Source organism: Ammospiza caudacuta, chromosome 7 (assembly GCF_027887145.1).
Source record: "Ammospiza caudacuta isolate bAmmCau1 chromosome 7, bAmmCau1.pri, whole genome shotgun sequence".
Classification (NCBI taxonomy): domain Eukaryota; kingdom Metazoa; phylum Chordata; class Aves; order Passeriformes; family Passerellidae; genus Ammospiza; species Ammospiza caudacuta.
Window position 1 is genome coordinate 38,373,589 of NC_080599.1, and position 26,435 is coordinate 38,400,023.

Sequence of the window (26,435 nt, forward strand, 5' to 3'; positions counted from 1 at the left end):
TCAGATCCACACCAAGCTCAGGAAGGAGATGTCTGGAGCTGGAGGGGCTGTACTGTGCTGGAGTTAGAGAAGTTGCTGTGTGGGTTAATCATCTTCCTGGTTAGCAGCTGTCTTGAAAGACTCACCCACTTGTTTTTCAGTAATGGGCCTTGCCCTGCCCTGCCCAGATAGAAATGCATCTGCTATCAGAAATGTGCCTCCATAAGGTGCTTTTCCACTCTCCCAATCCTGCCTGTGAATATCACAGCTTTGGCTGGGGAGTGGGCTCCAGACTTGCCCACAGGCCCCTTATAAGGACATGGGACCCATCAGGGCTACTTTCAGGGTGACCCACAGCCTGCCTACCATAGCCAGCAGTGATAAGGTGTGCACGCCCTGTGGTTCTAGGTGTGCACTCGGGTTCCAGGACTTGGACTAAACACCTGCTGCTCAAGCAGAGAAAAAAAAATGCTAAAACAAGGCTCCAGGATCTTACACCTAGTCTCATTTAGAACCACCAGCAGCAGGAGTTAAAAGATATTTCGGTATCCATGTGTAGGTATTGATGATAAAAATGCCACCTGCTGAGGAGCCAAACCCAGAGCTGGAGAAGAGTTGGACTGCTTTCAGCAGGGCTTGTTTGCAGGGGTGGAACAGGGCTGGGCTGGGTAGGTGCCACTCGGTTCTCTGCTGAAAGGCTGTCTGCTGAAGGGAGCTGGAAAGCCCTTGCTTGGGTGAGCAGCCAGGCATGGCAGGAGGAAGGGGCTCGTGGCACAGGGCTGCTCTAAACAGGCACAAGTGCTGGGGAACGGAGCTGAGCGGGTGGCAGAAGGGAAAGGCTGCAGACAGTGCAAAAACTCCTTGTGGTGGGCCGAACTTGTGGTGGGACCAAACCACGATGTTTCACTTATGCCATTGTGGTAAGGAGAGTGAGATTCCCGCTGTTTCCTAGCAATGAAACATAGAAAGGGTGGTGTTGGGGGGAAGGAGCCACAAATAGGTTGCAACGGTCGCTGAGCCAGCACCAACGGCCGGGAGCGTGGGAGTCGCCGCAGGTGGGTCCGTGGAAGCACTGCCTTCCGGCAACGAGGAGCCAGGGAACGGAGAAAGGCCGGGACACCCCGTGCCGGTGTCCCGGCGGTGCTCGGAGGGTCCCCGCTGCTGCGCCCGGGGCCAAGAGCTGAGCATCCCGCGGCGCAGCCGGAGGCACCGGGCACCCCCGGGCGCGTCTGCATCCCTGGGATCCGCGCCCCGAGGCCTCGGTGCCTGCGGGACTGCCCTCCTCGGCCCGCGGCTCCGGGGCGGGCGGCGGCGGCGGCCCCGCCCGGTGCGGCGGCGGCGGGCGGAGCCGGCGTGCGGGCGCGGCCCCGTCTCCCTGCGGCTCTCGGCGGTGCGGCGGCCCGGCCGGCTGGGCCCCCCGCAGCCCCGGGCATGGGAGCCCGCGGGCCGGCGGCCGGGGCTGGAGGAGGAAGAGAAGGAAGAGGAAGAGAAGGAGGCGGCGGCGGGGGCCGCTGACCAGCGCCGGGGCGGCGCGGCAGCCCCGAGGCCGCGGTGAGTGGAGCGGCGCGGGCAGGCCTGGCCGGGCGGGTGAGGCCCGGGATGCAACCCGCGGGATGCGATCCCGGCCACTCATGGGCGGCACCACTCCGGCTCGGGAAAAAGACTGATTTTGAGGTTGTTTCTCATTTTTAAAATAAGTTTCTGCATGTGTCGGGGACTGGGAAAAATTAGGGGGTTGGGGGAGTGTTAGTTGTGCTGAATGCGGCCCCTCGCCCCACTTTTGGCCGGCAGGTTGTCACCTTTAGGGCATCGGGGCCACCGGGTCCCACCGTGCCTCCCTTCTCCCAGGCATGGGATGTCTTGAGGGAAGAAAGATTGAGTGCACGGGGTTGAGCACCCACTGCAAAACGAGCATCATCACCGGCCCCATGGCACATACTGCACTGGCTTGAAACCCTGGGGAGCAGCTCCCCATCCCCAGCTTGCTTTTGGCCTCTCACACCCTGCACAGATGCTGCTGTGGGGGGAGATGACATCATATTTCATAACCCCCTCCTTAGCAGTTTAAGCCCACTCATGTTCATGGTGTCCTGTGGCTGCTGCTTGATGGAGTGCTTTGCTTTTGTTCTTGCTGAGTGTCACTGCCTACTTGCCTCATGGACCAAACCAAAGGGCCCCTATAACCAGCTCTGATTTTTCCCTATTGCATCCCTATCTTGCTATTGAGGCACCACCACTCCTTGCACTGCACAGGTGTTTGGGGAGGGTTTCTGGCAGGTGCTGGGGACAGGCAGGTTCCTGTGTCACTCTGTGTGGGGTGACAAGGCATTGTGATCCAGGGGAAAGTCTGAGCAATAACAGCAAAGCCAGCTTTTCTTCAGAGAGCTACTTTGTAGAAAAAAAACTGGATGTGGGGATGTGCTGCTGACACATGCCAGGACCCCCCTATCCACAGGGGTGCTGCTGTGCATCCTGCAAAGGGAGGGTAGGCATGGTTGGGCAGTTGGGCTCAGACCTTTTTCCAGCACCTCTCTGCCTGTGGTGGGTTCCAGGGTCTTCCTGCCAGGGTCAGTCCTGAGACTGGGAGGGGACACCCCAGAGCAGGGTTGGGCAGAGGATCCTCCTTCACACATCAGCTCCAATCCCCGTACCCATCCAGTGTGGCCATCACTGCCAGCTTAGTGCCCTGTGGCTCCCTGGGGAGCCCCTCTGGACAGGGCTGGCAGCTGCCAATGACTGGTTGCCAGCACTGTTGGGTGCTACCTGCACTCCTGCTGGGGATCCTGCTGCAGACCCCCGGCCACCAGGGTCCTACAGGGACCAGGCAGCAGCTCTGGCCTGTCCTGAGATCCTCAGGGCTTTGTGAACCCCGGTGCCTGTCCCTTCAGATTGCTTTGCTGTGTCCAGCAGCTTCCCTAAAAGCAGGGACTAGCAGGGCAGGGCTCAGGGCAGGAGCTGGGGTGCATGGCTGTGCTGTGGCAGGGCTGGGAAAGGCCGCATGGTTTGACTTCTCTGGGGCTCTCCAGTGACTCTCCCAGCTGGCTTCCCAGCAGGGCTCTGGCCCAGCTCCAGGCGTCATGTGGGAGATAAGGGGACCCTGACTTCCAGCAGTCCAGTGTCCCAGGAGGCCTGACCATCAGGAGGAGGGGAGAGGATCTGCACCTCTGGCTGAATGCCAGACCCCCCTGGATGTGGCGGGGAACGCTGACTCGGGGGGGCTGGGATGTTCTGCTTGGCTCAGCCTGGCGTGACTCTCATTGCTGCCCTGCTTTGGTGCTGCTGCTGGGGTGTAGCTCTGTGGAGTGGGAGCAGGATGGGGAACTGGGAAGTGGGGTGCCTCAGAGAGGGGCAGCAGGTGGGGACACCTGTGGTGCTCTTGTGACATCTCAGGCTGTTTTTGGAGAGCAAAGCCTTTGTCAAGGGCTCAACCCCTGTGGAGGCTGTTTGTGGCATGTCTAGAGGTGTCTGCATAATCTCTATGGGTGGGAAAAGGAAAGGGGAGTGGGTCTGTCCTGTTCTGGTCTTGGCCTGGGAAAGCAAGGAGATGATTTGCTATGTGGGCCTGAGGACCTCTCATATCTTCATGGTTGTGCCTTCAGAACAGGGATCCAGGTGCAGCGTTCCCCCTGGGGTGCTCTCTGGCATTCCAGCCTGCAAGCCCTTCCCTTCTGCATCAGGCCTATGCTGCTCCTGCTGTCCCACTGTCATTTGGGCAGGGCTGGGGGCTCAGGCTCGTGGTGTCCTGAGCGTGAGGTGTCTTGGCAGGATCAGGACCGTGGCTGGAGCCGCCCCCCTGCCCCGCCAAGCGCACATGTCCGCCTGCCCGTGCCCAGAAGATGACCAGGCTGCTCTTGGGGGTGACCCTGGAAAGGATTTGCAAGGCCGTGCTGCTGCTCTGCCTGCTCCACTTCGTCATCATCATGATCCTCTATTTTGACGTCTACGCGCAGCACCTGGACTTCTTCAGCCGTTTCAACGCCAGGAACGTCTCGCGCGCCCACCCCTTCCCCAACTCGTCCCGCCCCAACGGCACCGTTCCCAGCTACGGGCCAGCCGGTGCTGAGGCCCCGTCCCCCAGCACCAAGCCCAGCACCAACCAGTCTGCCACTGAGAAGCCCTTGCAGCCCTGCCAGGAGACACCTCCTGGTTTAGGTGAGACATGCTGGGTGAGCATTTGGGATGAATTTGGGCTCTGACTCTGAACATGGGGCTAAGGTGGGTGCTCATGGCTGACATCCTTATCCCATGGGCCCTGGGTATGGCTTTCCCATGAAATAGTAGAGAAACCCCAGCCTGGAAGTGTATCAGGACAGCTTGTTTCAGGTTTTGTTAGCCCAGTCTCTCTGCCCTGTATTTGGAAATGTTCTGAGCACTCTCTGCCCTCAGCAGTGCCGGTCCCCCCTGCAGGTCCCCCTCGCTGTTTGCTTTGCCGCCCTGGGCAGGAGCGGCAGGTGACCGTGACCCTGACCGTGTCCTGTCCTGCGGGCATTGCCCGGCCCTCCCTCTCACAGTTGGGCGCCTGCTCATCGAGTTCAGCTCTCCCATGAGCATGGAGCGAGTGCAGCGGGAGAACCCTGATGTGCGCCAGGGTGGCAAGTACACCCCCCCAGACTGCCTGCCCCGACAGAAGGTGGCCATCCTCATCCCCTTTCGGCACCGTGAGCACCACCTCAAGTACTGGCTGCACTACCTGCACCCCATCCTGCGCCGGCAGAAGGTGGCTTACGGTGTCTACATCATCAACCAGGTGAGGGGGCAGGGGCAAGGGGTGGCAGGGCTGGGGTGGACAAGCAGGCATTGCTGAGCTTTGCCCTGCAGTTCGGTGAAGACACCTTCAACCGGGCCAAGCTGCTCAACGTGGGATTCATGGAGGCGCTCAAGGACGACGAGGAGTATGACTGCTTCATTTTCAGCGACGTGGATCTCATCCCCATGGACGATCGCAACCTCTATCGCTGCTACGAGCAGCCACGGCACTTTGCTGTTGGCATGGACAAGTTTGGGTTCAGGTGGGTGCCCTGGGGTGCTGGCGTGTTTCTGCACAGGCAGGGCTGGAATATCTCTCTGGGATGACATCAGGGCAACCACCCTTGATTGCCACCTGGGGCAGGCATGAGGTCAGTGGCTCGAATTGCGGACCTGAGATGGCAGAGACCTGAGATGACAGAACCCTGGGTAGGAGGGTGACACAGGGAAGGTTTGGTACTTGTACTTGGGATCCCCATGGTGCTCACCTCTATCTTTGCCTGTTCCTGGGGCTGACCCATTTGCTGTCAACCTGCAGGCTGCCCTATGCTGGCTACTTTGGCGGTGTCTCTGGGCTGAGCAAGTCTCAGTTTCTGAAGATCAATGGCTTTCCCAATGAGTACTGGGGCTGGGGCGGAGAGGACGATGACATCTTTAATCGGTAGGTGCCCAGCCCCTCACTAGCACTGACTGGTTGGGGTGTACCAGGCTCCCCACTGAGCACTGAATTAGCACCCTTACAGCACCGGTGTTTCCAGTTTTGTAGGGGATGTACATGGGCTGTGCCACATGTCAGGGAGGGATTTAATTACACTCTGGCTTTGGGGTTGTGACCCTCGTGTGTGGAACTGGCCTTTCCCAGGGTGCTGGGGGGCTGCAGGACACTCTTCTGCCTCTCTTGTGGCTGAAGCCTGCAGTGTGGTGTGCCTGTGGGCTCTGCTCTATACAGGGGCTGGGATGCTAGACTTGGATGTGTCTAGGGCTGAGATTAAAAACTTGGAAACATTTCAGGGGTGGCCGTGCAGCAGCCACACAGTGATTCCTGCCAGCAGCCGGCAGGCAGCAGTACAGCTGCAAGCTGAACAAAGCCCAGTCTCCCCACACCCTGCGTGGGGAGCCAGAGCTGGACAATGGCCACCTCACCTCCCATGGGTTCCCCATGGTGCTGCCCAGGGAAGCAGTGTGCAGCTAGCGGGGTGTAACCAGCCTGTAGTGGCCAAACTAGCAAGGCACCCTTGTGCGAGCACTGGACATGTGGCACAGTTGTTATTTCCACACTAGGTGGGCTCAGGGTGGGGGACAAGAAGTGTGTGGAGCTCTGGAAGAGCTTCAGGCGCCCCTTGATCTGAGGGGAGGGCTCCAAGGGAAGGGCTAGGCAGCGGCATTCAGGGAATGTAAAGGGCAGGGGCCGCAGAGGGAGGGAGGGAGGGATAGCTGTGCATGGATGGCTGCCTGTGTGCAGCACAGGCTGAATGCAGCTGCTCGTTCCTCGACGGGAGTGGTGCTTTGGGCACACTGCCATGGGGCATGTGGCACCCTAGGTCATGACACTGGCCTGGGAGGGGCCTGGCTTTGCTTATCTTGGCTTGGCACAGCTTTGTTTAACCAGGGACAGGTTTATTTTGCCTGGGGTCTGACCCTGGAGGTCTCTGGGCTGGGGAATGTCCCACCCTGGTGCCCACACACTGATCCCACCCTTCTCCTGGCCCCCAGCATATCCCTGAATGGCATGAAGGTGTCGAGGCCCGACATCCGCATTGGGAGGTACCGCATGATTAAGCATGAGCGCGACAAACACAATGAGCCCAACCCGCAGAGGTGAGTGAGCCACGGGGCTGGGGCAGTTGGGACTCTGGGAGATCATTTGGCTGCTCACCCCCACAGAGGTCCAGCACTGCTGGCACTACAACAAGACATCCCTCCGTCCTCATCCTGCTGCTCTTTCTGCCAGATTCACCAAGATCCAGAACACCAAAATGACGATGAAGCGGGACGGGATCAGCTCGCTGCAGTACCGGCTGGTGGAGATTTCCCGCCAGCCCATGTACACCAACATCACGGTGGAGATCGGCAGGCCCCCGCCCCGCCTGGCCCGCGGCTAGGGCTCCTGTCACTGCGAGCCCTGTGCCTGGGGCTGGCTGGGCACGGCGCCTTTTGCCCCAGCTCAAGAGCCAGGACTGGACAGGGATGTTTTCTCCCTACTCTGCTGCCTTCTGGAGACGGCTGCCCCCCAGCCGGCCCTTTGGTCCCTAGGATTTCTCTGTCTCCCCCATCCCCACGAGTGTGTTTGCAGGACCCCTGCCCCATACGTGGTGTGTTGGTGGATGAGCCCAGCTGCCCTGCAAGCAGCTCCTGGCACAGAGGGAGGGGGCAACCCCAGGCCTGGCAAGGAGCCCCCAGTCCATGCCGGCTCCTGCCTGCACCCTGGGTGGGGAGGGTGAAATCCCACTGCTCTGTGAGAGCTGGAGGGTCCCCACCGGCGCTGTGAGAAGTGGGGTGCAGGCTTCCCCCTTTACAAGCGCTGGAGCCACTGCTGCCCCAGCTGGGGATGGGAGCAGCCTGGGGCCCCCAGGCAGGCAGGATCAGGGTGAGGTTGCTGCCCTGGCCAGGCACTGCCCCTGCTGCTGGGCACACAGACGTGGCTTGCTGTCTTCCTCTGCTTTAGTCTGGTGCTTAGAGCCGGGCCCTGTCTCAGCTCTGCCAAACAGAGACCTCTGATTAGTGAATGCCCCTTGCTGTGCCTCAGTTTCCCCAGGGCTGGGGGGATGGCAGCTGTATCCCATCCCCCTTCCCCAAAGGCAGGTGCTGTGTGTGTGTGCAGCCCCTGCCTGTGCCTGCCCTCACCTGCCCTCCCCCTTTGGTGGGGGAAATAGGGCTGATCTGAATCCCCCAGGGCCTCTTGGTGGGGGCTGGTCCAGCCCCCCTCTAGCAGGGAGGGAATCTTCTCCTTGAGGTCTCCCCTTGTCTGCCTTCCCGCTTCCAGGCCAGGGGCAGGGGGCTGCAGCCAGGAGAGGCTGGGACCATGCAGGGCAGGAGCCCTGTGCCCCGCCATGGGACTGGGAGCCCCAGCACCCCTGATGCTCCATGGGGGACTGGGAGCAGTGGGGTTGGGAGCAGGGCAGCTCGCCAGGGCGGGGGGGCACCGGCGACTTTTGTACATTTGAATGTCTGACCCTTTTTTCAGCGTACGTTGAATGCAGCGTTCGGTCATAGAGACCGGGGGTTTTGTATTTAATAAAAGTTTGAAAAGTTGGCAGGCTTTGTGGGGGTGGGAGAAAACACCATCTGATGAGGAAGTGGGATTGTGGAGTACAGAGGGGAAGTCCTGTCTGCTGCCTCCAGCTGCTGGCTGGAAGGCAGAGCCCCTGAGTCACCCCCTCCAGCCCTTGGGGGATCCCCCAGCTCACTCAGCAATGCAGGGAGGCCTAACAAGGTGCCGATGTGGGACAAAGTATACAGGGCAAAGCCAGCTGCCCTCACTGTGCCATAGGAGGATATTTGCTGCCCTCCTGTCCATTTGGGGACAATGCTTTCCTCCAGCAGGGATAAGCCCGTGCTCCATTCTGTGCCTTACCTCCAGCTGGTTTTGTACGTCCAGGTAGGGCAAAGGAGAATGCCCCAGGACCTAGCTGGCTGTTGAGTGCCAATACCTGGCATCAGAGGGGAAAAGAGCTCCACCCATTAAGTGTGGTCCCCCACTCTTCAACCCCTCCCTCCCCTCAACATGGTTCCCAAAGAAGGGCACAGCAGGACACAACTTCAGGAATATAAATCTCATTAAAATCTAGGATACTTTAGAACTCTACACCAGGAGAGACACTGGCACAGGCAGCGCTGCCCAGGGACACTGGCACAGGCGGCGCTGCCCAGGGACGCGCGCGTTATTGCTAACAATTAGAGGTGAAGAGTAGCGGCGTGACTCGAGGGGCAGGGCACGGGCACCATGCAGGAACCTGCGCCCCTCGCCGCGGCACGACGGGGGGCTCGGGACGGGGAGCTGGAACATCCTGCTGGGGCTCGCCGCCCGCTGCCTCCCGCCACTGTGCCAAGCTGTGCCGTGTCCCTGTGCCAGCCTCGGGGCTGCAACATAGGGAGCACAGGGTGCCGGCTGGGAGGGGAGCAAGCAGGGTAGGAAGGGTCTCATCCCATCCCCCCCAAATCAAGAGCTCCAAGCCCTTTGGCTGGAGCTGGAAGACAGATTTAAAACCGCCCCGGCCTTTGCCAGTGCATCCTGTTCCGCTAATACTGACTGGGGACTGAGCATCCCCAGATGGCTCGGAGCGAGTGGGCTGGTGCAGCCCTTCGTGTCTCCGCTGGTACCTCTTGCTAAGCAGCAGCTGGGGGAGGCCAGTCCATCCTGCTCCCCCTTAGCACCGTGGAGGGTCCTCCCCTGCCAGTGCTGGGGCTGCCGGGGAGAGCTGGACCTCATCCCTGTCTGGTGACCCCCCGGCCAGGCTTTAGTACTCCCCTAGCCTCCTGCCCCACTGTGGGGCAGGCAGCAGCACTGGGCTGTGCCCACACTGCTTGTGGCTGTGCCCAGCTTTGTAGGAGATGCCTGGCCACCCAGAAGGGCACCCACAGACCCCAGTGGGGCCACAGGGTGGAGGGGTGCATGGAGGGGAGCATCCCAGCTCACTGTCTGCACAGGCCCGGCGTACAGTGCATATGTGCGTGCCCACGTACGCCACATCTGTGCCCATGCTGTGTCTGTGAGGGACACACGTGTATGTACACACGTGTGCTCTAAGTGCTTGTGTCTTGTGCCATCAGATCCCCCTGCCGGTGCAAGCAGCATGCTTGCCCCCATCTCCCTGTGCTGGCCTCGTGCCTGGCAGCAGCCCTGGGTGTGACCACCCAGCAGGCTCTGAGCCACAGTGGGTGTGCACCCAGGCTGGGGGTCCCTGCAGTGCCCACCCCTCCCATGATGGCCTTGTGCACACAGGCCGCAGGCAATACTGGCATGCCCAACCTTGGTCCCACCCCATGGGAAGGTCAGGAGGGTGCCCCATGGCAGGGCAGGCTGCCTGGCTTAGGAAAGGGGGGGTGGGAGCCTGGAAGCATCCCACCCCCCCCATCCTGTGCATACCCCCAGGTCAAGGCTCCTGCAAAGTGCCTCTGGCTCCCAGCCCTCCCGGGGCTGTGCCCCCTCCTCTCTTGTCCCAGCGTCGAGCACAAAGGTTACCTTAAACACGAGGGTTAACAAACGCCACGGGGGGCAGGGGCAGGAGGGGTTAACCGGCGAGGAGGTGGGGGGGTCTCGGGGATGGGTGCTGAGAGCCCCCGTGGTCCGGTGCGCCCGGAGCCAGGCTCCGCCAGCGGAAGGTGCAAGAGGGGTTAGAGGGGGTGCGGGGATTGTGGGGGGTCACAGTCTGGAGTCCTGGCTGTGGGCTGAGCCATTGCTGCCCTGCACGGGGGATGCGGCCGCTGCCTCACTCTGGCCCTTCTCTGGCTGCAGGGGCTGCACCTCCAGGTGGGACTCGGTGGAAGGGCTGAACGCCGAGGCGTAGCGCCCGCTGCGGTGCTCTGGCAGAGCTGGGCCCCAGTCCTTGCTTGCCTTGGTAGCATTTTTCAAGCGCTAGAAAGGGAGAGGATGGAGGCAAGGTTAGCACCCACCATGCTCCCCTGCACCAGTCTGCAGCAACATGCCAGCAGCTTCCAAAGGCACACAAACCGTGTTGCCTTATGCATGCTGTGTGCACACGGTCATTGCTGACAGCTCCAGTGAGGTCAGGGACAGCCTTGATGGCAGCCCCAGGTGGAACACAGACAAAGGGGTGTAGCCCCTGGCCACCCACCTCAAGCAGTGTGTCCCCCTCAGAACGGCACACTTTGTAGATGGCGTAGATGGGAATGCAGATGACAGAAGAGAGCGCCATGAGGAAGCCGATGCTGATGGCCCAGGTAGGGTAGACATAGTCGTTGTAGGAGATGGGCCGGTACTGGATCACTGTGAAGACCAGGATGAACTGGGAAGGGATAGGCAGGATCAGCCAGTGGGGAGCAGTCAGCTTGCTCTATACTCCCACAACTTCCCCGCTCTACCCTATTGCTGGTCTCCTGAGCCCAGCACCCTCCTCTCTAGGGAGTCCCATGTCCAAGTGAGCTCCCTCCTCACTCCCTCCTCCCACAGCCCAAGGCCCCATGCTTGTGATGCTCACAAATATGATGGCAGGTGAGATGAAGCGCCAGCAGATCTGGAAGAAGAGTGGGGGAGGAAAGCCCAGCATCATCTCAATGTCCTTGAAGTAGTTGCGGTGCCCTGGGGAGAAAAGTGACATCAGCCCTGGTGGTGACCTGAGCTGCCTCAGCGCCCACCCAGCTCCAGCCCTAGCGCCATCGGGCGGGACCCATGGGCCTCCCGAGGCCGCAGCTCCTGATTGGGCAACAGCCTCCCCTATGTAACACAGAGCAACCTGCTGATTGGCCAGCTGTTGGAGCAAGCCCTTCCCCATTGGCTGGCTGGATCAGCCCTATATCCGATTGGCTGCAGGCAGCCGCACTTACCATAGATATACATGATGGTCACACACATGATGCAGGAGATGACCACCAGGGAGAAGCTGGCGGCGTAGTTGTCCATTAGCAGGAGCCAGTAGATGCCCGCCTGGAAGACAGACACATTGGCACAGCTGCCCTGCGGTACCACCTGCTGCTGGCAGGGCACCAGCACACCATGCTGACTGTGCTGGCAACACACAGCTGGGACACCACAGCTGGCACGGCAATGCCTCATGCCAGAGTCGGCATGGAGACACTTAATTCTGGGTACCCTCCCCAGTGTTGGCATGGCGAGACCAGGCCCTGGCTGTCAGTACCATCACAGTGGCAACAAAGTGGACGTGGCTGCTGAAAGTGGCCATGGCAATGGCACCCCGTGGCAACAGTCCCATGGTCACGTACCTGCGTGGTGAGCGGGACGCCCAGCAGGAAGCCAGCCACAGCCACTCCCAGCGTTACAAAGGTCTTTTTGCGGATGATCCACTCATTGCCCACCTCATCCACAATGGCCGTGACCAGAGTCTCCAGCAGGCAGAACTACACAGGGGGCAGAGGGGGCAGCATGTCACCACCTTGGCCCCACCACGCCACCCCATCTGAACACGCTGGCCCCACCATGACCTACCTGTGTACCCAGCCCCAGGAGGATGAGCATAAAGAAGAAGAGAATGGACCACAGTGGCGAGATTGGGAGCAAGGTGAGGGCCTCAGGATAGGCAACGAAGGCCAGACCTGGCCCGTGGTCAGCCACCTTGGAGACATCCACACCCAAGTGGTTGGCCATGAAGCCCAGGATGGAGAAGATGACAAAGCCAGCATAGACGCTGGTAGCACAGTTGGTGATGCTGATGATGATGCTGTCCCTGTGGGAAGAGGAGTCAGGGCTAGCAGTGGATACGAGGGCAGTGGCAGGGCTGGGGGACTGTGGTCGGGCACTCACCGGTAGCAGTTGTTGTTGAACTTGTTGTAGGAAGCCATGGTGATGAGCCCGCCCCAGGCACAGCCCAGCGAGTAGAAGATCTGTGAGGCCGCGTCACCCCACACCTGTGGCAGTGGGATGGTCAGTGCTGCACCCCCAGCCCCCCTCAGCCCTGGCTGCCTGCCACCCTTCATCCCTGCTCACCTTGGCATTGAGGATCTTGTCCCACTGGGGTGTCAGGTAGTACATGATGCCAGTGACAGCCCCCTCCAGCGTGATGCCGCGCACGAAGAGGATGGTGAGCACCACGTAGGGGAAGGTGGCCGTGAAATACACCACCTGTGGGGCAGCACCTCAGTGAGAGGTGATGGGGGCAGGGCTGGGGACACAGGCAGGTGTGGCTAAGGTGTGGCTAAGGTGTGGCTGTGGACTGGGGTTATGGCCAGAGTGTTGAGAGACAGACCAGGAGGAGAGGATATGGTCCAGAGAAGGGACTATCCTGAAGGAGGTGAGACCATGGCCATATGGGAGGAGCTGTGTCCAGAAGGGAATGCGGCCAGGTCACAGGGGTGTGGCCTTTCCCAGAGGGGGAGGAGCACATAGAGGGCAGGGACAATGCTAAAAGGGAGGAGTTGTGGCCAAAAAGGATTGGGAACATGTCCACAACAAGAGGTTCATTCCCAGTAGGGGTGAGGCTATGCCTAGAGGGGACATGGCCACCTATCCTGAAGGCACGCCCACACCACCAGGGAGGGGCCCAGAGAGGGAGCACACAGGTACCTTCCCCGAGGATTTCACGCCCTTGATGAGGCAGAGGAAGACAACGACCCAGGAGACACCAAGGCAGCCCAGGAGGGGCAGCCGAACCTCGCCCAGGTTGCCGATGTCATCCGACAGGTTCAGCACATACCTCCTGTATGGGGACGGGGCAGCAGCGTCAGTGGGGCCCAGCCATCCCCGCCTCCCCCATCCCTGAGCCCAGGCCCTGGTACCTCCAGTACTCCTCGCTGGGGCTGGTACGCTTCTGGGTGGTGTTGAGGAGCTGGCTGATGTTGAGGGCAGCCCGGCTGGAGAGGTTCCCGTCCAGCACCCCCACGCAGTCGGGCGTGTTCCAGGGGTTGCTGCAGTACGTCCAGGGCAGCACGCGCGTCATGGACACAAAGAAGTAGTAGAAGGCAATACAGATCACCACGTTGTAGTAGATCCCGATGTATGTGGACACCACCATCATCCCGTAGCCCACGCCTGGGAACAGCACCGGGGAGGGGTGAGCGGCAGGGTGCGGCGGCACGGGCACGGCGCACAGCACCGGGGTTGTGGCACGGGAGGAGTGGGCTGCATGCCATGCTGTCAGCAGCCTTGCAGCCAAGCTGCAGCTCAGCGCCTGGCTTTGCCACAGGTGTGAGGAGCACTGTGCATGGGATCCTCTATCTCCAAATGATCCTAGTGCTGCTGAGGGTCCCCTGGGACACATGGCAATGCGTACAGGCTGCAGGCAAACCCTTGGGGTCTGCAGCCCGAGAGAACAACTGGGTGGGGTCACTCCTGGCTACAGTGACTTTAGGCCTGCAGTTATCTGGTGGCATGTGACAGGCCACATGAGCACAGGGAAGTGCACCCCAGGCTCAGCATGCCACTGTGCAGTGCACACAAGAGCGTGTGCACAGGCTGCTTGCACTCAGACATGACATTGTGGGCATGTCACCTGGCAGGCAGCCTGCAGGAGGTGTGGGCCAGGGGAGGCAGCAGCAGGGGAGCACACTGGTAGGCCAGGAGATGCACCTGGAGCAGGGTCCAGGCGTGGCAGGGCAAGCATGTGGCAACAGCACCTGCTACCTATGGTCCAGGGAGATGACTGCAGAAGCATGCTGACAGCTGGACATGCCACAGTGTGTTCAGGGGACCCGAGTGGCCTCTGCAAGAGTGATGTGCTGGGGACACGTGTGGCGTATGCAGGGATGTGTGTGTAATGCCTGCAGTGGATGCCAGCGCAGGGCCAGGGTTTGCGCAGGAGATGCAGCGCGTGTGCAGGGGCACGTGTAATGCGTGCAAGGGATGCTAGGCAGCTGTGCAGGGCAGCGTAGCCAGGGAGGGCATGGGCACAGGGGACCAGGGCAATGCAGACTGTGATCTATGCACAGGGCATGTGTGTGCACGTCTGCACAAGCTGCAAGTGCCTACACTGGGCCGTGTGATGTGCCAGAGGTGTGCATGCACACCGTGGTGTGTGAGGGTCATGCCAGCAGCTGGGCACTGTGACAGCAGGTGTCCCATGCTGGCCTGTGCCAGTACGGACAGGCAACTCCTTACCTTTGAACATGGGGCTGACCCTCCAGACGCCAAGGCAACCCTGGCTGGCAAACTGCCCAAAGGAGAGCTCCATGAAGAAGAGGGGGATGCCGCAGAACACCAGCATGATGAAATAGGGGAACATGAAGGCACCTGGTGAGCAGGAACCAGAGGATGAGTGAGCACTAACCACAGGCATGACTGTTCTTCCCATACCCTGCATTTATCCCATGAAATACCATGCCGGGCCAGGGTGCACACCCCACACCTGCCCAGAGAATCCTCCCTCCCCTGGCCCCGACACCCACCTCCCCCATTGCGGTAGCAGAGGTATGGGAAGCGCCAGACGTTGCCCAGGCCCACGGCATAGCCCACGCTGGTCAGCACAAACTCGATCTGGTTGCCCCAGTTGCCACGCTTGACGCTCTTCTCCTGCTTGCCCTGCTCCCCGGGCACAGCGCCATTCTGCGGAGAGATGCCATGGGATGTGTCAATTGGGGACCCCCCTGCTGGCCCCATTGGAAGGGTGACAGCCGCCGAGCGGGGCTGGGAGGTCCCCGGCATCCTTCCCCATGCTGCCCCCCTGCCTGTCCCCGCCGCCCGCCACGCACAGGCAGTGCCAAGGAGGGGGAGGGCAGCGGTGTGGGGCCCCCCCATGAATGGCTCTGCCCAGAGCCCGGCTGCAGCAAAGGGAGAGCCTGCAACTCATACAAAGCAGGTCCAGGCGCCAGAGCACAAAGGGGCCTCTGTTCTCGTGTCCCCCCTCCCTGCGCCCAGGGAGAGAGGTCCTGCTGGGTGGCCACTGCCCACGACTGGGAGGGAAGCTGCAGGACCCCCGGGTTGAAGCAGAAGCCCCTCTCAATGTGCAGTGATTGGAGCTGGCAGGGGCCTGGAAAAAGCACCCTGCTTCAGCCAGGGTCCTGCTGCCAGCTCAGCACTAAGCAATGGCACTGTGCTTGGGGCAGCTCACAGGGGTCCCATGCAGTTGGGTCCCTTGGGTGGGCAGCCCCAGTGCCCAGTTGTCTCTCATGGCAGGGGACTGGGGGGGCAGGGGGGCAGAAGGGGGCAAGAAAGGGCACTTTGTGAGACCGCCACACAATGTAAGCTCACACCAAGGACGACAACAACAAAGCTGATGAGTGCCTGTCACTGCAGCAGGGATGGCACCCATCACCCCATGGCTCTGTCCCAGCACAGCCCTGGGGTCGTACCAATGTGCTGCATGGATGCTGTGGAGCTCTGGCACGTTAGGCTGAGGGCAGAGGGCACTTTGCAATGCAAAGGTGCCCTGAGCCCTCCCCAACTGAGGCCAGGTGATGGATGGGTGCATGGGGCGAGGGTGCTGACTGCCAGTCCATAGTCCCACAGCACCCATGCTCCTACAGGAGCAGCACAGGGGGCAGCAGCCCTAGGAGCCTGTTGGAACTCCACAGCGCTGGTCTCAGCACCACGGACAGCCCAGCGCCCATGCCCACCTCCTGCCTCTGCCCCAGCTGCCCCCCACAACGGCTGAGGCCGGCAGCGAGCGGGCACAACCGGGAGCCGTCACTTTGGATCTGCTCAGGCCGGCGGGGCGGGCAGCAGGCGCAGTGCACCTAACCGTGTCATTTGATTAGGGCGGCACAGGCGGGACGTGATGCCCAGCGACTCCGGCACGGCGCTGCCAAACAAAGCCATCTGCTGAGCGGGGCCCGCACGCGCCGCGGGCCGCGGGGGGAGCAGCACAGGCCGGGCAGCACAGGGCACTCGGGGCAGGGGTGCAGGGGCAATACCTGCCCTGCCCAGCCGGGAACCGGCGTGCCCCCACCCCACTCTGTGAGCCAACGTCAGGAACCAGCTCACGGCAGCTCCAGGTGCTGCGGGACCTCCCTCCCAGCAGAGGGTCTTATTGTGGGTGCTGTGCAAGAGCAGGAGTCAGATGTCCCCAAAGCAGGGGACAGGACGCTGGCAGTGTCCCCATGCCAGGGCACACTGCCCACTCGAGCAGACTGATCCGATCGGGAAGCCTCCGATTAAGCTGCTCGCACTAACGAGGCTCCTAATGAGCAGCACAGCCAGCAGGAGCGAGGGCAGTGCTCCAGCCTCCCTGACCAAGGGTCTGGTAAGGAGACCAGAAACACTCTATGGCCCCAGTTCAGCCAGGAGCCCTGGTGCCCACAGGGGACCGCATCCCTGTTCCAAGCCATCATCGCTCTGCTCAGGTGACCCTGCCTTTACTCTGAAGCCTCACGGAGCACCACAAATTTGAGTTGCTTGGCACCAGTGCAATGAAACTGCCAGGCCTGTGCTGCTCCCTCCTCCTTTCCTGCAGCACTGGGCTTTGGTGCACTTGTCCCCAATAAGGGGCAGCCACATGTGTGTCCATGCATGCACAAGCGAGCACACGTGCGCAAACACTTGCATGCTCACCCATCAGCTCGCTACACCCCCCCCCCCCCCCCCCCCAAATCTAGGAAGGTCATCCTGTCCTTTACACTCATTAACCACCCTCCCAACCCCACATGGTAAAAAAGGAGGTGGATAGAGAGAATCCAGACATCTGGGAAGATGAAACTCCCCCCCTTTCCCTGCTATGGGAACGGGACAGAGCTGGAATGCAAAGGGAGAGCGGCCACCCAGCAACAGTGCAGTCTCTGAGGGACCAGGTCCTGCTTCCAGGCCCCAGATTTTCTGTGCATGTAACCCAATTCAGCTTCAAAGCATGCCTGGCTTGGGTGATAACATCAGGGAGGAGGAAGGATGCCACAGGCACCCCAAATGTCTCCAGAAGGGAAGTTCCAAAAGGGAATGTCCAAAACATCCCAAAAGGGGACGTTTGGGGTGCTCAGGGCATCCTTCTTCCCCCTTCCCCAGGGAACCCCCCATACATCACAGCCAAAACTTCCCCAGCCCAGCAAAGCAGGCACCATCCATCACCCTGCCTGGCACCAAGGTCTTTCTCATGCTAAGCAACATCGACTCACACAATGGCAGCTTGGCTGGGGTGCCCGGATGCGCCCCACTTCCCTAAGGGGCCCTGATTTATGGCTGCTGAGCTTGTGATGGTGGCAGGGTCTCTCCTGGAAAGGGATGTCCTCAAGGGAGGCATCTGCAGCATGAACCCCCTCCTCTTTTTTCCCCATTCAAACTGTCCACATGGGGGTACGCCAGCCCAGCCCTCTGTGGGGCACAAACCTTATCCAGCCCCCATTAACCAGTGAGGGACCTCCAATTTCTCCAGAGGGTGCCATGCAGCTTCCAACTCGAGGGCTGTCAGGGCTGCTCCTGCAATGCCAGCAGAGGGTACCAGTACCCCTGATGTCATCAGCCTGATGTCATTGCTCATTGCCATAGCAATGGCAACAAACTCACGGCTGTTTTAGGCAGGGGCTGCTGGAAGATTGAAAAATACACCAATTACATAATTTCCACAGTAGTGGCTCTTCCAGGGCAAGAGGAGGGAAGGATGTTGGAGGCAGATGAACCCCAGCCTGAGGTGGGAGTCCCAAGGGATGGGGTCACTTAGAGAGGGTGCCCTGGGTACCCTTGCTGACTGTCAACTGATGCTGGGTGCAGGGGACCCTATAATCAGGCCCTGCACTCCTTGTCCCTGGTGCATGGGGTAATGAATCCACAAGTGTCATCCCTGCATCTGAGATCACTGTGCCCTGCGCAGCCTGGCTCTGCCAGCCTCACCAGCACATCCTAACTCTCCCTACCCTCTCTCTTTGCTGCTCAGCCCCATGTTTGCCCCTGTCCCACTGCAGCAGAGACATGTTGTGGGAGAAAAGGCATCTGGCACAGCACTGGGGACAGTCCCAGGGCTGGGGTAATACAGTGATGAGGGGCACGCCCAAACCACAGGACCTCCCAGGAGTATTACACTGCCTTCACCACCCCTCATTGCTGAAGGCTGCCCAGCCCCAGGGACAGCCCTGAGCCTGCTCTGTGAGCCACCAGTACTGCCCTGGGGTGCCAGGGGGGAAACAGGGCAAACTTTGACATTGCTCACCGATGCCCATGAAAGGGAACAGGGGAGGGGGGACAAGGAGGATCTTTGCTACACTCTGCCCCTGCAGCACTGAGTTGCAACCCAGGTGCTGTGCACCCTTTCTGCAGAATCAGAAGATTCCAGGGATAACAAACACAAGGTAGGTCAGGCAATCTCTTCGTGCTCCCAACACAGCTGAGGCCGTGGAGGGGTTTGGTGCCATACTCTCCCCTCCCTCCCTGGAGCACCCCACATCAAAGGCTATAGGGCGTGGGGGTACCTCTCCAGCACGCCATGGCACAAAAGTACAGCTTCAGCTCCCCCCTGCAGAGCCACCACCCCAAAGACAGTACAAAGGGTTTCTGAGTGGTGGGGGGACAGCACGGGCATGGCCACCACTCCACTTGCTCCACCGCCCACTCTGCCCCCCAGACGCTGCTCTCACCTGCCCACTGACCTGTTGAGAGGGTCCGAGGGGGCCTGGCTGCTCGCAGCTGCCATCCGGGGGCCCAGGCTGGACGGCTCCGGGAGTCCCCAGCTTCATTGGCACCTCGGGCTCCGGCGCAGCAGCAGCCACCCGCCCTCCCGCCTTCCCCCGCCCACTGCCTCCAGCGCTTGGCACCGCTCCCCCCTTGCCTCCCAGCCAGGCTCGGCCCCCTGTTGCCCGCCCTGATGCAGCACCGGCACCCCACCATGCCACCTGCCCTGGCACCATGCCTGCCCGGCCCGCCCGCAGGCACTGCAGGGCTCTGCTACCCCCCACGAGCTGTACCCCCACAAACCAGGTGCCCTCCCTGGCTCAGTAGGCAGGGCAAGGCAAGGCAGAGCAGGCTGCACAGCGGGCTCAGCCCTGTCCCACTTAATGAGGCCTCATTAGCGGGGTCCAGCTGCTCACAGCCCTGCATGCTCCAGTGGGCAGCACTGCCCTCCCTGCGGGCACCGCTGCCCGTCTGGCTGGGGCCAGGAGCTGCTCTTGGAGCATAGCAGAGGATGACATTCCCTCAGAGCCCCCTGTTTCCATGCCTCAACATCCCGAGCCCCACACATGCATTCCCGCCCCTATGCCCATCATCCACACAGCAGCTTGGCCCTGCAGCCCAATCCCAACCCTGGGCATCCAAGGGCTGCAAGAACAGGGCACAGCCCTGCTTGGGGGTAGGGACACAGGGACAAGCCGTTCTGCTGGCACATCCCCAGCCTGGTGCCATGCTACTTCACTCAACGTCATATTGTTGGTGACATCATGGGCCTCCATGGCAACCCTCACAAGGTCACTGCCCCCAGGGGGACCATCTGGCTGGCAGGAGGGCTGTGCCACGACCCCTTCACTGTCCAGGCACCCCACAGCCTCCCTGCTCACCCCTCTGCAGCGCGAGGTGGGACCCTGGTGGGGTGCTGTGTCCCACAGGAGGCCGGGCAGAGGGTGCCCTGCAGCCAGGCTCAGGGTGCCCCAGCTGCTGCCAGCCCCGTGTCCCGGCTGGGGAGCGTGGCCAAGGCGGCAGCGAGGCATGATGGCGCGCGGAGGGCGGGGGGACAGGCGGCGCTTTCGGGCGACCATCTGGGGTCCGGCAGCAGCAGCCGAGGGCGCACACGTGAACAGCACACGTGTGCGGGGTGGGCACTCCACCTCCCACATGCCAGCACCCAGGGCTTGTTCCTGTCCCCTCCTGCACCAGCCACACAGTAGCTTGGGACATGCATCACCCATGGGATGGCAGCACCCAACCACGCTCCCCCAAAATGTGCAAGCCAAAAGCCACCTCATGCTGTGCCAACCCCAGTGAGCCCAGCCCAGTCCTGCCCTACACACAGCCAGGCAGCTCTGTGCCCAGATAGCCTGCAAGGTGTGTGGGCACCTTGTGAGCATCTCTCCATGACCCAGTTCAGCTGCAACACTTTGCCTTGGCCACCTGTGTGCCAGCACCATGTTTTGCCCTGGGCATGTTGCATCCATCCCCTGCCCCTCAGAGCAGCCTGAGCACATCACAGCAGAACCCACCACCCTGTCCTGGGGATGCCAGACCCTCTGCCAGCCTTGCCCCGGGGGAGCAAAGTGCTGCTTCCCTGGCAGCCCAGCCAGCAGACAGAGGGGACAGCCAGCTGCATGGAGGCACACTGCTAGAAACAAAGGACCCTCACCTAGCCTGGCATTCTGGTCCCCAACTTGGCTGCCTCCTGGTGCTGAACAAGAGAGACAGGGGAGATGGGTGCATGGGGGGTGGTCCAGAGGTCTTCCAGCCCCTGCCACGGCTGCAGGGTGACTGGGGTAGGATGGATGCCCAGGGACCTGTCCCAGTGCCACTATCGCCTAGCTGAGTGCTTCCCAACAGGGCTGCCTTTCTCCGGCCCCATTCTACCAGGGCAGACATGATTCTCCCGGGGCGTTCAGGCAGAAAAATCCCCCGCCAGCCCCCCCATCCCTGCCCCTTGGTATTCCGGGAAGGGCTCCCGCAGCCAAAAGCCACTTCCGCAGCTCCTGCCGCTGGTCAGTGGCACCGCGCCGCTGGGGGTGTCTGCAACGGGCAGGGACCCCCCAGCCCTTCCCCCCGGCATGCAGGGGGAGCAGCGCCCCAGTGTGTGCTCAGGGTGCTCTTGGGTGGCAGCAGGAACCTACCTGAGCTGGGCAGGCTGCAGCCAAAGGCTGCCTGGCCATGCCAGCAAGGCAGCCCTGGGAGTCAGGAGCCACTGGAGTCTGAACAAAGCACTCCAAGGACAACAAAACAAAACGTCCTTAAAGGCCTGGGAGGGAGAGGCAGCCAGACCCTCCCCTGTGGCTCACAGGGAGCCCCTCTGCCCAGCTACACAGGGACTGATCCAGCCCCTGGAGCTGTCCCACACTCTGCTGGGTATCTGCAATCAGAGCATTTCTGGGGGTTGGGAGTAGCAGGGTGGGCACAGCCCCTCCCAACTGCCTCCTGCTCTGGAGGAAGCATTCAGAGCTTCACAGAGGCACCCAAAACCACAGATCTTGCAAAAGCAGTACACATCAGCCTTGTTCTCCAGGCCTCAGGTGACAGGTGGGGAAACTGAGGCACAGCTGCACGTCACCCACCTGCTGCCTCCATCACCCCTGTCCCTCCCCAGGTGGGGCACAGCAGGCACTGTAAACTTGTCCAGCCCCAGGCACTGCACACAATGCTGGGCAGGGGTTGCATGGTGAGAGCCTGGCTGGACTGGGAGCTGCACCTGCAGGCAGGGATGAGAGGACAGGCAGGGACCAAACTTTATGAGGTTACTGGCAGGGCCCTGGAGGCAGGCCAAGAAGATTGTGTTCCTTTCCCAGGGACTCAGGCAGCTCAGTGGTCAGAACCTAGCCCACTGCAGTTCCTCCTGGTGCTCACAGGATGTGGGAACGGGGATACTTCAGGAACAGGGATGCTCTCACAGGAACCTACCCTTCTCCCCACAGACCCCATAGCACAATGCCCTGTGCAGTGGTATCCTTGCACCCTGCAACCAGGGGAGGCCCAGGAAGAGGTCTGAGAGCCAGGGCAGCCAACACAACACGTGTCAGGTTCTGTTGCATGTGACACCCTGGCCCTGGGGTGGGCTGGTCAGGTACTTCTGAGAAGCAGGTTAAAGATTTATGGGGAGTGGGTGGGCTCTCCAATGGCTGGCTCCTGAGATGGGCGTCAGGCTCAGCCCTCGCCCCAGCGCGATGCTGACTGCTTTGGTCATAGCAAGAAAACATCAACAGCATGGAGCCATGGTGAAAGCCACGTGCAGAAGTGTGTCCCCATGACAGACCCCTGACTGTGCCCAGATATATCCTCAGCACCTCCCTGTTACCAGCCCAGGGCTTCTCCAGAAGAAATCTGCCTTCCTATCCCACCAGCTGCCCCAAGCTCTCCTCTGTTGGGGGCAGGATGGGCGCTGGGCTGCCTGCTGCAGGCACAGCCAGCGGGGCCACGCTGGGACACACAAGCAGAGGAACTGTGTGCACGCTGGAAGCACTTGCTGGAGCATGCTGCTCCCCGGCTCTTGGCTTCCCAGGCAAACCCTGGCTCCCAGCCCTCCAGCTGGAGTGTGCAGCTATTTCAGGAAGCCCCCCGGGAAGGGGAGGGCCCGGTGACCGTGTCAATCTCAGCATTCAGCTCCTATCCTTTGGGAAAAAGGGAAACCGACAAGCCTAGCCTGGGGGCTCACCTGCCCAAGGCAGCACAGCATCCTGTCACAGGAACCTGAGCTGCCAACAGCATGGGGCCATCACAGCCTTCCAACAAAGACATACAGCGGGCACATCCCACATCTGCCCAGAACACCAAATCCACTCCTGGCACAGGCAAGTGCACGGCAGCTCACAGCACCCTGCAACACACCGCTCGTGAGGATAGCAAGTCAGGCACTACAGCGGTGCCCAGAGAAACCTTTCTCTGCCATTGCACCATCCTCAGAGAGCCCACTGGGTGAAGGCAAAGAGAAGCACCCACAATGTGCCCCTCTGGGGGCACGTGGCTCGGAGGAACACCTGCACCCTTTGCTGAACAGCAGGCTGTAGAATTGCCTGCCTGCAGAGCTGGGGTGGGTGATAATGCTGGACAGAGCGCCTGAAAACAGGCGATAGCATCTCCAGGCACGAGACACCACACCCGAAGAGCCCCACAGGCAACAGGCTCATGGAGAGAGAGCATCAGCCCAAAAATCATCATGCTGGGATAGCACCATGGTGCCACAACCCCCAACTGGAGAATCCAGGAGGGCACACCAAGCCCTACAGCAGCCCCAGTGTCTTGCTGCCTCCGCCAGGCTCTCTGGTCCCCAAGGCAGTGGTGAACACCAGCCCGCTCCCCACACCCCTGCACTTACCAGCAGCCCCTCGCTGCACTTATCGGCCATTCCTGGAGGCTGGAGCACGGTGCTGGTCCCGTGCAGGGTCCCGTGCCTGCCTGCTCTCTGTCACGCTGGCTGCAGCACCAGCACTAGTGTCCTTCAATCCACTGGCAGAGCGAGCTGGGCAGAGGGGAGAAGACACCAAGAGAGATGTGACTGGTGGGGTGGGCACATCCCCACCCCAGGCCTCCCCCTCCCTCCAGGAACCGGGGGGCTGTGCTAGGCGAGTCGCTCCCCTCTACCTGCCCGCTGGGTAGCAGGACTCCTGGCGGAGGACGCGGTGCCTGGGGCAGGGTGGGCTGGCGGCGGGGTCTCCTTCTGCTGGCTCCCAGCCCCTGCAGCGTCTCTGAACCCCCTGGCACCCACACGAGCGGCGGCTCCCAGGTGTTTCCCAAGAAGCAGTTAAAGATTTACCCGGTGTGGACAGACGACCTTGCGGACAGCTGGCTGCTGGCCCCCTGGCAGGTGGGCGTCAGGGGCCGCGGGCAGGAGCGGGGGCCCCTTGAGCTCTCCGCCAGCGAGAGATGAAGCTGAAGTGGCTGCAGCACACGACAGCGCCGGGACTGGGCGCAGAGCGGGGCCAGCGCAGGGCTCAGCTGCCGCGCAGGACACAGATGGGAAACGATTGCCTTCTGCCCCGGTGCATCGCATGCACGTGCAGCGCAGGGGGGCCGAGCCGCTGGGCTCTGCCGGGTGCCAGGTGCTGCTGGACAGTGCACGGGCATCTGTCTCCCTGGCCCTCACCCCGCCCCAGCCTGGGGCTGCCGGAGGCCCCAGGGAACACTGAGGCCTGACCTCACTGGAAGGGACAGACGCTCTTGCAAAATACCGGTTTGATTATCTGTGCAACAAGCGCTGGTGTTTGCAGATCCCACACCAGTGCTCAGTACCCTTGTTGGCTGAAGAAGGACCCCTGACCCGCACTGAGGGTCCCCGACCACCACCAGCAGCAGTCAAACACCCCGGGGCCTATCCCCAGGCTACCATGACTCTGAAGCAATCAGCAGAGACCTTAAGACATAAGGAAGGCGCTTGGGCAGTGTAGATAAGGGCAGGAATCCAGGGGCTCTGGCGTGAGCCCCCAGCCCCTCCAGCGCAGACAGGCTGCTGCGGGCAGATACCGCAGATGCTGCACCTCACTGACAATGCCCTCCTCGGCAGCGCCTGCATTTCCAGAGGAGCTGACATGTCATTACTGCCACAAACCGGGCTCCTCGCATGGCACAGGGACCTCTCAAAGGTGGGAGGTGCAGGCTCAGTTGGCAGACCTCCACCCCATCACACACCTACCGCCAGCCAGCCAAAAGCTGCCCTCCCTCCTGCGGCCCTGAATTCACACCGGGAACGTGCCCTGGGAAGGGGGAGTGCCCAAGGGGCCGGACGGCTGCCACTCCCCTCGGGGTCTGCCAGGTGCTGATAAGCCTCCATGAGCACCGCAGGTGCCGCTGGCATTGGCTCCCAGCCTGACAGGGACCGAGCGGGAAGCCAGGGGTGGTGTGACAATGAGACGGATGCAAGTATGTCCGAGGCTGCATCATCCCCTGGGACAGCTCAGCAGGGACGAGGTTGCAAAGCACTGGTGCCACGGGGTGGCTCTCCCACAGCTGCGCGATGCCGTGACAGACCAGAGGGCAGCGCAGCTCGTACCTAGAGCCGGCACGAGTGACAACACCTGGAAATGGGGACAACTGGGCACCCACAGGGGCTCCCGTAAAGCATGTCACACCTCGGCTCGGGGACGCAGTGCACGGCACCCATCAGAAGGCCACGGATATCCGACCGAAGGATGGAGCGAGCCCCCATCCCTTCTCGCCCGGCGGGAGGGCGGCCCGGTGCACCGGTGCAGCCGCTGCCACCTGCGAGGCCATTTCTTCCGCCAGCATCCGCCGGGCCCACAGCAACCGGGCCTCCCCGGTGCCGCGGAAGGCGGGAAGCGAGCCGGCCTGCCGCCGCCATGCTCCCCTCCCGCCCCGCGGGGGCGGCTCCGGCGGCGGCCCCGCGGGAAGCGCCCGCCGCACGGCTCCCTCCCGCCGCCGCCGCCGCCGCCGCCCGGTGCAGTACGGTGGCGGGGGGGCCCGGTTACATCAGCCGCCACGTGGTGGCTGCTCCGCCGCCCCGCCCCGGCACATGCCCGTGGAAAATTACCGCCAACCCCCCCGGCCCGTCACCGAGCCGGGCCGCCCCGGTGCCCGGCGCCGTTCCGGGAGCGGCGGCGGTGGTCCCGCACTGCGCGCCGCGCCCCCGCGCTCCGCCGGCACCGCGCCGCCGTGCCGCGAGAGCAACAGATGCGGGACCGCCCCGCATCCCGTTATCCCGCTCTTCCGCTCCCGACACCATCCTGACGGGTGGCCGCTCCCGGTGCCGCCACCGATGTCCCCGACCCTGCCGCTCCGGAGGCCCTCGCCGCCCTCGTCCCCTTCTCATCCCTGCTCGGCAGCCAACCCACTCCTCCTCCCGTCCCATCCCCACCGCTGCTCCGGCTGCCGGACGGGCCGGGCACCCGGTGCCGGCGGAGGTGCGCGCCCCTTACCGTGCCCATGCCGACGCCCGGCCCCTCCCGCCGCGCCGGGTGGGCCCGCGGGGGCGCCGCTCCGCCGCGCCCAGCCCGGTGTCGGTGTCAGTGCCGGTGTTCCGCCAGGCCCGGAACCGCCGCCGCCGGTGCTGCCGAGTTAATGAAAGTTTGGAGGTCGGTGGGGGCTGGCGCCGCCTCTCGCCCCCGCCGCCGTGCTCCGCCCCCCGCTTCGCCGCGCTCCCCGCGCCCCGCCTCGCAGCACCGCGCCTCGCCGCACCGGGGGCACCGGGGGCACCGCGGGCACCGCGGAGGGCGAGAGCGCACGGGGTACGGCGGGAGAGCGGGCTGCCTATGGCACACACACACGCGTGGGCACACGGCTACACGCGGCACACACGGGCGTGCTGCACGCATGGACATGCACGGGCACTCTGCACTTGGCGCACTCGGGCACGCACATGGCATACTTGGCACACACAGCCACCGGTATCCCACAGGCATGTGGGCTTGGAGGGGCATATGCAGGCTTGCACGGGCATGTGATGTATGTGAAGGTACATGGGAGGTATGGTCACACAGAGGCTCCCCCTGGGCACACACGCATCCCCGCACACACACATCCCTGGCACACGCGTTTTCACACACAGGGGAATGGCCACACGCAGCGTGCACACACTGCCAGGGCACGGTGC

At 62.1% G+C, this 26,435-nt stretch overlaps 2 protein-coding genes across 6 annotated transcripts; one reads left to right on the plus strand and one right to left on the minus strand.

The window, feature by feature from the left end:
- The first annotated feature begins 1,346 nt into the window (after positions 1-1,346).
- On the plus strand, positions 1,347-7,861 carry B4GALT2 (beta-1,4-galactosyltransferase 2). 2 transcript variants are annotated; one of them, XM_058808474.1, is made up of 7 exons: positions 1,347-1,530; positions 3,745-4,131; positions 4,491-4,726; positions 4,798-4,988; positions 5,264-5,386; positions 6,439-6,543; positions 6,677-7,861. In XM_058808474.1, exons 2-7 carry the CDS (start codon positions 3,816-3,818, stop codon positions 6,825-6,827), a joined length of 1,122 nt encoding a protein of 373 aa, XP_058664457.1. In that variant the 5' UTR covers positions 1,347-1,530; positions 3,745-3,815; the 3' UTR covers positions 6,828-7,861. The 2 variants fall into 2 exon arrangements, with proteins under 2 accessions (XP_058664457.1, XP_058664458.1); XM_058808475.1 differs by lacking the exon at positions 1,347-1,530 and adding an exon at positions 1,579-1,653.
- Positions 7,862-8,483: 622 nt separating this feature from the next.
- On the minus strand, positions 8,484-25,891 carry SLC6A9 (solute carrier family 6 member 9). 4 transcript variants are annotated; one of them, XM_058809021.1, is made up of 14 exons: positions 25,762-25,891; positions 23,208-23,351; positions 14,740-14,896; positions 14,453-14,584; positions 13,135-13,387; positions 12,923-13,055; positions 12,347-12,481; positions 12,164-12,267; positions 11,849-12,086; positions 11,626-11,760; positions 11,230-11,329; positions 10,884-10,984; positions 10,521-10,691; positions 8,484-10,300 (listed from the first exon to the last, which is right to left on the minus strand). In XM_058809021.1, the coding sequence occupies exons 2-14, from the start codon at positions 23,235-23,237 to the stop codon at positions 10,088-10,090; spliced, it is 1,902 nt and encodes a 633-aa protein (XP_058665004.1). In that variant the 5' UTR covers positions 23,238-23,351; positions 25,762-25,891; the 3' UTR covers positions 8,484-10,087. The 4 variants fall into 4 exon arrangements, with proteins under 4 accessions (XP_058665004.1, XP_058665006.1, XP_058665003.1 ...); XM_058809023.1 differs by lacking the exon at positions 25,762-25,891 and adding an exon at positions 23,474-23,549; XM_058809020.1 differs by lacking the exons at positions 23,208-23,351; positions 25,762-25,891 and adding an exon at positions 18,847-18,945.
- Between the last annotated feature and the right edge of the window lie 544 nt (positions 25,892-26,435).